The 9,500-nt window shown below is 50.6% G+C and overlaps 1 protein-coding gene and 1 pseudogene across 1 annotated transcript; one reads left to right on the plus strand and one right to left on the minus strand.

Annotated features, from left to right (window-relative positions):
• Positions 1-145: 145 nt before the first annotated feature.
• On the minus strand, positions 146-1,561 carry LOC103276946 (galectin-7-like; the record flags this gene model as incomplete). Its single annotated transcript, XM_021707194.1, has 3 exons — positions 1,556-1,561; positions 1,144-1,232; positions 146-398 (listed from the first exon to the last, which is right to left on the minus strand). Coding segments are annotated over exons 1-3 (348 nt in total), but the record flags the coding sequence as incomplete, so codon positions are not given.
• A 2,259-nt stretch (positions 1,562-3,820) lies between these two features.
• LOC103276936 lies at positions 3,821-4,376 on the plus strand (annotated as a pseudogene).
• The last annotated feature ends 5,124 nt before the right edge of the window (positions 4,377-9,500 follow it).

Consider the following 9,500-nt stretch of genomic DNA (forward strand, 5'->3'; position numbering starts at 1 on the left):
CCCCGGGACCCGGACTCCTGAGCACGCGGCCTGGCCCTGCTGCCGCGTGGGCGTCGCCCGGGCAGGAGGACGGAGGGCTCGGCCCCGCCTTCAGCCCCTCTCCCTTTCCCGGCCCCACCCCTTCCCTCGCCGAGCCACGCCCAACCCTCTGCTCGGGGGACCCGGGGCTCGGCGTCCACCCGTGGCAGTGAGGCACCTTGTAACCGTCTTCGGTGACGATGAGGAGCACCTCGAAGGGCTTCCCGCTCTGGAAGGGGCAGCCCGCGCCGCGCTCCTCCTGGCCCCAAGCTCCCTGCTCCCTGCTATTTAAGACCACCTCGTTGGTGCCCAGCCTGGGGTTGAAGTGCAGCGCGGCGTCCGCACCCTGCTCCTCGCTGCACAGCAGGTTAACGTGGAACCTGCAGGGGGGAGGGTGGGGGGAGGGGAACGTCAGGATTCAGGAGCCCCCAGACCACAGACGAGGGCCAGACTCCCCATTTCCAGAGCACCCCCAGTTGGCAGGGGTTAACAGTCACACGCTGCAGAAGGAGTGGTGTAGATTAAGGCTGGATATCCGGGTTCTTCAGCCTTCTGTAGTTTCCTGGGCCCTGAGCAGACACACCAGGACCAAGGTCATCATGGGTAGGGCACGGGTGACCTCAATTCCAAAGAGCCTGGGAGCTGCCAGGAGTCCTGGGGCTGATGGCCAGGGTGTTCCTGTGACCAGAGAATCCCCAGATTTTGGTGAACTAGGAACTATACCAAGCAGCCCAATATTTCCAGGGTACCCCAAAATCCCTGGAGGCCTGGGGGTCCCTCACACATTTCTGATAGGCAAGGCCCCCCCCCCCCCAGTGTCAGGGTGTCTCCAGGACTCAGACATATGTCTAGAGTTCCTGGGACTCACACATGTAAGTCATGGGCCTATATCGAGGAACACTGAGATGGCTCTGAACCCCAAATTCTTACCGATACTTGGAGACCACAGTCACACAGGCCTGGGGCAAGGAAGTGAATACATCCAATTTCAAAAGGTCAGAATAGTCTGGGATTACAAGACTGGTGGGCAGAGAGGGCCCAGGTCCCCAATCTCGATTGCAGTACTTAGGGGGAGCTGAGCATGGATACCTCCCACCCCTCTTCCGCTGGGGCTTGGGGTCTCACCTGCCAGCCTTGTCAGGGACATGACCACGAATCCTGAGCACGGTACCAGGGTGGATGCCCATAGGCAGCAAAGTCTTGTTGGGAGCAGTCTGAAAGGGTGGGGGTGGGGGTGTTGTGAACCAAGGAGACAGAGGGAGAGGCAAGACATGGGGAACCCCAAGGAGGAACCAACCAGCGCTTGGAACAGCAGAAAACAGTGGAAGAGAAAAGTTTCACAGAGAGACGACATGGAAAAAGACAGATAGGGAAAGAGATGGAGACAGCAACAAAACCAGGAAGCCATCAAGAGGGAGATGAGGTGGGCCACCCACACGCCACAGCCAGGACAAGTCACAGCAAACCCACTGCCCACTTTCTCAGCAGGCCCCAGGCCCTCCCCACGTGCCTGGTCTTGGGCCCCTGAAACACTCACAGTCATGGCTGAACAGAGACACGAACAGTGGTGGTGGGAGGACGGCTGGGGACCTTAAGTAAAGCAGACGGTAGGGCGGGCCCGGATGATTCACCCTTTCCCACCCACCACCTGGCACAGACCCTGGCCCTCGGGCAAGGCTGGCAAGGCTGGTGCAGATTTCTTGTCCTGGGCCCTGAATCCCTCCACTTACTGAGGGTCCCAGGGCCCGGCCCCTCCTCCAGCTGCTGACTCCAGGGACAGGTCATCCTCATCACAAGGGGCTCCTTGTGGCCAAGGAAAGGCTCCCGGGCTCACTTTCTACTGAGACATGTGGGATCCTGAGAGGCCAAACTGGGCTGGAGACCCAGATCCTCCTCTCAGCTGAAACCTCCTGCCTGGGGCTGAGGACGTCTCCCAGAAATCCCAGAGGATGCCTCGGGAATGAAAAATAACCACAGTGACAATATAAACACAGAAAGGGGCTGGGGCCTGGCTCAGTCACCGCAGCCTCCCTGGGGCCCGGAGTGTGGGGCCCAAATCAGCCCTCAGTAAGGAGACAGTAAGGAAGTGCTGACAATCCCTGTCCCTTCCCTAGACCCCTGGGCTACTGAGATCGTGCAAGGAATCACCGATTGCTCCCACAAGACCCTGCAGGAGCACTTGATCACCCCCACTGCACACAGGGGCAGCTGTGGCGAGCATGGCAGCAGCTTGCCCGGAGGTGAGACAGGGTAGCTAGCACAGGTTAGACATGGATAGATGAATTTTCCATAGGCATGTTTTAGGAAGCATTCAGACATTTAAAAAATTACATCTTACTGGGGAAGTGTGTAAGGGGCAGCAGGGCCAAAGATGTTTCTGGAAGGCAGGGATGGAGTTGAAGCTGAGCAGAAGCCACGCCCAGCACCCACAGCCCTCCTGGATGCTTCCCACCCCACCCCTACTGCCCAATCCTGCCCCACCCAGCAGGTGGCAGAGAGGCCTGGCAGATAAGTCTGGAAAGTCTGGGTGGGGCCACTAACTCAGAGCCTGTCCCAGAACCCCCACAGTCCCAGCACCCGGCCTCTCTACCCCCTTCACACACCCCAAGGCACCAAGCTAGGGGTTCGATTCTGGGGTGACAGCTTAGAGAGCGCGGTGGCAAGCACCACCATTTTGCAGAGAACAAAGCTGAGGCTTAGACAGGGGCAACCTCTCAACCAAGGCCACATAGCCAGAAAGTGGCTGAGTCCTGGACTCCAGCCAGTGTCTTTGTGTCAGGACCCATCATGGGCACTGATAGGGGACAGCTGGGTTTCAGGCTATGATGCCACAACCTGGATCAGGTAATTCCTGTGTAAGGTTGAGTCATTTTTGAACATTATTTCTGTGATTTCCTTGGTTTTCTGGGGATTTTTTGTTTGGCATTGGGGTCTCACTCTGTTACCCAGGCTGGAGCACAATCACAGCTCACTGCGGCCTGACCTCCTGGGCTCAGGTGATCCTCTCACCTCAACATTCCAAGTAGCTGGGACTATAGGTCTGTGCCACCACACTGGGTAATTTTTTTATTTTTATTTTGTTCAGAGACCAGGTCTTGCTATGTGGCCCAGGCTAGTCTTGAACTTCTGGGCTCAAGTGATCCTCCCACCTCAGTCTCTCAAAATGCTGGGATTACAGGCGTGAGCCACCGCGCCTGGCCCCCTCACATTTCTTGACCTTCATTCTGTATACATGGCTACTGTTTCTCACAGACCCATCTCTCCACTTCTTCCTCACTGTGGCTGGACATGACTTCACACGCAGCCGGCCTGCAAGTTCCAACCTGCCTTTGGCCATTGGCCCAATGTCTGCATTCAATCTGTTATCAGCCTGCAGACCTGGTCCTTTCTGATAACTGAGATTGAGTGACGCTGCATGCTCGATGGACTTCCCCCTCATCTGGGCGGATCATCTTTCTTATCAGGTGTGAAGTCATGTTTCCGCAAGCCTTTACTCAGCTTTAAATTATTCATATGTTTATTTCCCAATAGTCTTTATATGGAGATCTGCTTCCCAGGAAATAAAATGTGCGGATTTTAAAGGAATCGTCTATTGCATTTTGAGAGATGGGGAGTCTTGTGTAACCGTCTCCCCGTTTGAGTCTGGGTCCCCTGAATCCACCACTCCCTCCTCCTGCCTCAGAAGCCACTTTCACACCTGAGCATTTAATAGCCACTAAGGGTTTTGGTTTTTGGCTCAGCAGAGGCCAAGATGCATCAGTCGTCCTGAATCTGAGTTCATCCAACTCCAGCCGCCTCCACTATGCTGCCCAAGTTTGACTACAGCAAGATCACAGTCATATACCTGAGGTGCATGGGGAGGTACGGCCGATACCACATCTGCACTAACCCATAAGATCGGCTCCCTGGGTCTGTCTCCAAAAAAGGTTGGTGCTGACATCGCCAAGGCAACCAGTGACTAGAAGGGTCTGAGGATTACAGCGAAACTGACCAATCAGAACAGACAGGCCCAGATAGAGGTGGTAACTTCTGCCTCTGCCCTGATCATTAAAGCCCTCAAGGAACAAGGAACAAGGAACCACCGAGAGGCGGAAAGAAACAGAACATTAAACACAGTGGGAATATGACTTTAGATGAGATTTTCAACATTGCCTGACAGATGTGACACTGATCTTTAGCTAGAGAACTCTCTGGAACCATGAACAAGACCATGGGGACTGCCCAGTCTGTGGGCTGCAGCGTTGATGGCTGCCACCCCCATGACATCAAAGATGACATCAACAGTGGTGCAGTGGAATGCCCAGCTAGTTAAGAAGCACAAAGGAAATAAATTTCAATAAAGGATCATTTGACATGCTAGCCGCGGTGGCTCAAGCCAGTATTTCCGACACTTTGGGAGGCCGAGGCAAGAGGATTACCTGAGTTCAGGGGTTCGACACTAGCCTGGGCAACTTGACGAGACCTCGTCTCTGCAATAAATCAAAAAATTAGCCAGGCGTGGTGGCACGCGTCTGTAGTTCCAGCTACTTGGAAGGCTGAGGTGGAAGGATCACCTGAGTCCAGCAGGTCGAGGTTGCAGTGACTGTGAGCATATCACTGCACTCCAGCCTGGGCAACAGAGTAAGACTCCAACTCAAAAAACAAAAAGGGTCATTTGACAACCAAAAAAAAAAAAAAAAAAAGCTGCCAAGTCTCATCTTCTGCGAAAATAACAAAGAGAGTAGGGCACACTGACTCTTCTGACTTTAGGTCCCTTTCAGCAAATAATTTAGGTGAAGGCCATTGCCAGGCTATTGTGGTCATTGCCTTACTAGACTCTGGTTTGGCCATGTGATCTTTGAGCTATGGCTGTTGCTGTGTTTCCTGGCTTTGGCCCCTTCCCTGCCTTGGGGAGGTGAATATCCTCTCTCTCTCTCTCTCTCTCTCTCTAATTTACTTTAAAAAAATAAAAATAATTTAGGTGAAAAGTAACTACACACACCCTGCTTATAGGGATCTTAAATCTCAGCCTCTGACACTGTCATTTTGTTGATGATGTTTTGGTCATTTTTTGTTCACAGTGAGGCTATTTTGGAGCTGCTTTGGTTTTATAAATTAACATTCCAGTGGTGAAAATGACATATTTAAACATCTGACTTTTTATTAAGCTTTTATGTTCATTTGTGATCTTACAGCTCTATTTATAAATATAGTAAATTGAACTGTCCAATCACTCATGATGGGAACCTATGCTATTCCATGTATAAATTTTGTTAATTTATCTCTCTTGATATTTTAAGCTGCAGGTATAATTTTTTCTTTTTTTTAATTCAGAGTCTCGCTCTGTTACCCAGGCTGTAGTGCAGTGGCACACTCATGGCCACCGCAACCTCAACCTGCTGAGCTCAGTTGATCCTTCCACCTCAGCCTTCCAAGTAGCTGGAACCACAGGCATGAGCCATCACACCCAGCTAATTTTTTTATTTACTGTAGAGACGAGGTCTTGCCATGTTGCTCAGGCGGGTCTCAAAGTCCTGAGCTCGGGCAATCCTCTCACCTCTGCCTACCAAAGTGCTGGAATTACAGGCTTGAGCCACTGCACCTGGCTTTTTTTTTTTTTTTTTCATTTGGCGTCTCATTCTGTCATCCAGGCTGGAGTGCAATGGCATGCTCACAGCCACTGCAGCCTCGACCTGCTGGGCTCAGGCAATTCTTCTGCCTCAGCCTTCCAAGTAGCTGGAACTACAGGTGCGTGCCACCATGCCCAGATGATTTTTTGATTTGTTGTAAAGACAAGATCTTGCCAAGTTGCCCAGGCTGGTCTTGAACCCTGGGCTCAGGCAATCCTTCCACTTCAGGCTTCCAAGTTGCTGGAACTACAGGTGCACGCTACCACGCCCAGCTAATTTTTGGATTTATTGTAGAGATGAGGTTTTGCCAAGTTGCCTGGGCTGGTCTTGAACTCCTGGTCTCAGGCAATCCTCTTACCTCAGCTTCCCAGAGTCCTGGGATTACAGGTGTGAGCCACAGCACTTGGTCTATTTTAGCAATTTTTAAATGTACAGCTTCTTGGGATGAAGTACATCCACTTTTGTGCACAACTGTCGCCACTACCCATTCCTTCACCTTTTTCACCTTGCTCAACTGAATCTCTGTGCCATTCGACGCTAACTCCCCACCCTCCACCACCATGCTCTGTTCTGTCTCTCAATTTGACTGCTCTCTGTGCCTCTCATGAGTAAATTGTATGATATTTTTCCTTCTGTGACCAATGAGTATTATCTATGTATGAAGAGAAATAAATTCAAGTGTATGTATGTATAGACACACATATGTACTCATAGACATTCTGTCTGTCTGCTGAGAGGGCCTGGGAGCAGATACACTTGAGTAACAGTGAGCTCACCTATACCCAGATTGGTTCCTAGGGCCCATACCTGTCTCTAGTAAGGGACCATATAGAAACAGCCATTCTGGCTGGGCACAGAGGCTCACGCCTGTAATCCCAACACTTTGGGAGGCCGAGGTGAGAGCCTTGCCTGAGCCCAGGGTTCGAGACCAGCCTGGGCAACATGGCGAGACCTCATCTCTACAATAAATCAAAAAATTAGCCCAGTGTGGTGGTGCATGCTTATAGTTCCAGCTACTTGGAAGGCTGAGGCTGAAGGATTGCCTGAGCCCAGCAGGTTGAGGCCACAGTGACCATGAGCATGCCACTGTGCTCCAGCTTGGGTGACAATGAGACTCCAATTCAAAAAAAAGAAAGAAAGAAGGAGTCATTCTAAGACTTGAACAGGGAAAGGTATAAAATATGCCAGAAAAGGCCCAGCATAGTAGCTCATACCTGTATTTCCAGCACTTTGGAGATGAGAGGAAAGAGCCAACTTGAAGGTCACTCACGGGCTAAACCTGGGACAGGGAGAACCATGGATGGCAGTACAGTGAAAAGACAGGAACCTGTGAGGCCATAGTGATGCAAATGAGGAAGTGATAGAAATGATCCAGGTGTGGAGAAGGGTGAGATACTTAGTTTCCAAGCAGCCCCTCCCCGCAAATGCTGACCAACCACAAAGGACAAAAAGACAAACGGTCACCTGCATGGTGAGCCTGGCAGACACCACCTTAATCAAGTAATCCATCCCAACATCACCGGTTAAGGGACACAGGGTGCGGTGGTGTGCACCTGTGGTCCCTGCTACCCCGGAGGCTGAGGTGGGAGGACCCCTTGAGCCCAGAAGGTTGAGGTATGATTGAGTCACTTCACTCCAGCCTAGGCAACAAAGCGAGACACTGTCTCAAAAAAAAAAGAAAAAGGAAATTTATAAGATTCATTTTATGACTTGGAAGACTTTATAAGACAATTAATATACAGAAAATTAATGACATCTACAATTATACCTGCAGCTTAAAATATTTAAGAATGTTTAATTAAGTTGATAAATGGAACTGAATGCGAGAATAGGCTTACCTCCGGGAGTGATTGGATTGTTCAACTTATTATATTTATAAGTAGAGCTGTAAGATTCCAAATGGATGTAAAGTTTGAGAAAAAAGTCAGATTTGTAGAGACCCAAGAGGCAGCAGGTCCAACACCACATAACCTTCCCCTCTGCCCCTCAACTCTGCAGACAAGATGCAGCAACTGTGTCTGTATGTGCTGATCTCTGCACTGGCACAGCCAACTTCCCTGAAGCTTCCTGGAAGCCCTATCCCCAGATGCTGGATGCACCCTTAGGTCCAGTGGCCAACAGGGACCAGGAGTCACACTGGCTGGACCAACTGGCCCCAGTCTCTTACCGTCGAAGGCCGTTGGGGCCCCAGGGGCCCCCACATCTCATGGCAGATCTGTCCAAGAAGCAGAGATTGTGGCCGGGGGAAAAGGAAGAAGCTCATGGATGAATGGACTGTGTCCACCATGGTGTTGAGGCAGGGGACCAATGTCCCAGACTCAAGCTTCAGAGCCCAGCTGCCTCCAATCATACCCTGGCCTTGCCCTGTGAAAAAAAACAAAGAAAAATAAACTACTTTCCGCTGAATCAAAAATTTTTGGAGTTGGAGTCTCACTCTGTCACCCAGGCTGGAGTGCAATGGCACACAGCTCACGATCACTGCAGACTCGACCTGCTGGCCTCAGGCAACCCTTCCACCTCAGCCTTCCAAGTAGCTGAAACCATGGGCATACACTACCATACCAGGCTAATTTTTGATTTTTTGTAAGGACGAGGTCTCACCATGTTGCTCAGGCTGGTCTCGAACGCCTGAGCTCAGGCAATCCTCTCATTTCTGCCTCCCAAAGTGCTGGGATTACAGGTGTGAGCCTCCATGCTCGGTCAAAATTTTTTTTAAAAAGAAAAATATTGCTGGGGCTCGGTGGCTCAGCCTGTAATCCCAGCACTTTGGGAGGTTGAGGTGAATGGATTGTCTGAGCCTGAGGGTTCGAGACCAGTCCAGGCACCTTGGCAATACCTAGTTTCTACAATAAAATAAAAAAATTAGCTGGGTGTGGTAGTGCATGCCTGTAGTTCCAGTTACTTGGAAGGCTGAGATGGAAGGATCCCTGGAGCCCAGCAGGTCGATGCTGGGGTGGCCGTGAGTGTGCCACTGCACTCCAGCCTGAGTGACAGAGTGAAACTCACACAACGCATACACATACACACACACACAAAGAAAAATGTCAGGATTTTTGTTGTTGTCGTTTTGAGTCAGAGTCTCACTGTCACCAAGGCTGGAGTGCAGTAGCACACTCATGGCCACCACAGCCCCAACCTGCTGGGCTCAGGCAATCCCTCCACCTCAGCCTTCCAAGTAGCTGGAACTATAGGCACACGCCACCATGCCTGGCTAATTTTTTGATTTATTGTAGAGATGAAGTCTCACCAAGTTGTCCAGGCTAGTCTCGAACCCCTGAACTCAGATAATCCTCTCACCTGGGCCTCCCAAAGTGCTGGGATTACAGACTAGCCACCGTGCCTGGTCGCACCTGAGCATTTAATAGCTGCCAAGGCTCATCTTCTGTGGAAATAATGAAGAGGATAGGCAGATTGACTTTTCTGACTTCAGGCCTCTTTCAGAAAATGATTTAGGTGAAAAGTTACTAACTGCACACACTGTGCTTTTGGGATGTTAAATCTCAGTCTCTGCCACTGTCATTCTGTTGGTGATGTTTTGGTCATTTCCTGTATGTAGTGAAGATTATTCAAGGACTGGTTTGTTTTTTTAAATTCACATGCCCACAGTGAAAATAACACCTTTGAAAATCTGACATTTGGCTGGACACAGTGGCTCATGCCTATAATCCCAGCACTTTGGAAGACTGAGGAAAGAGGATTGCCTGAGCCCAATGGTTTGAGACCTGCCTGGGCAATTTGGTGAGACCTTGTCTCTACAACAAATCACAAAAATTTGATGAAAAACATTTTATTTAAAAAATGGGTAGGGCCACCGACTCGGAGCTCACCCCCCACCCTTCTCTATCCCACCTGCCAGTCTTTCTCCCGCCTCCA

The sequence above is a fragment of the Carlito syrichta genome, unplaced genomic scaffold, assembly GCF_000164805.1.
Source record: "Carlito syrichta isolate Samal-C Ts95f unplaced genomic scaffold, Tarsius_syrichta-2.0.1 Scaffold316424, whole genome shotgun sequence".
Lineage (NCBI taxonomy): Eukaryota > Metazoa > Chordata > Mammalia > Primates > Tarsiidae > Carlito > Carlito syrichta.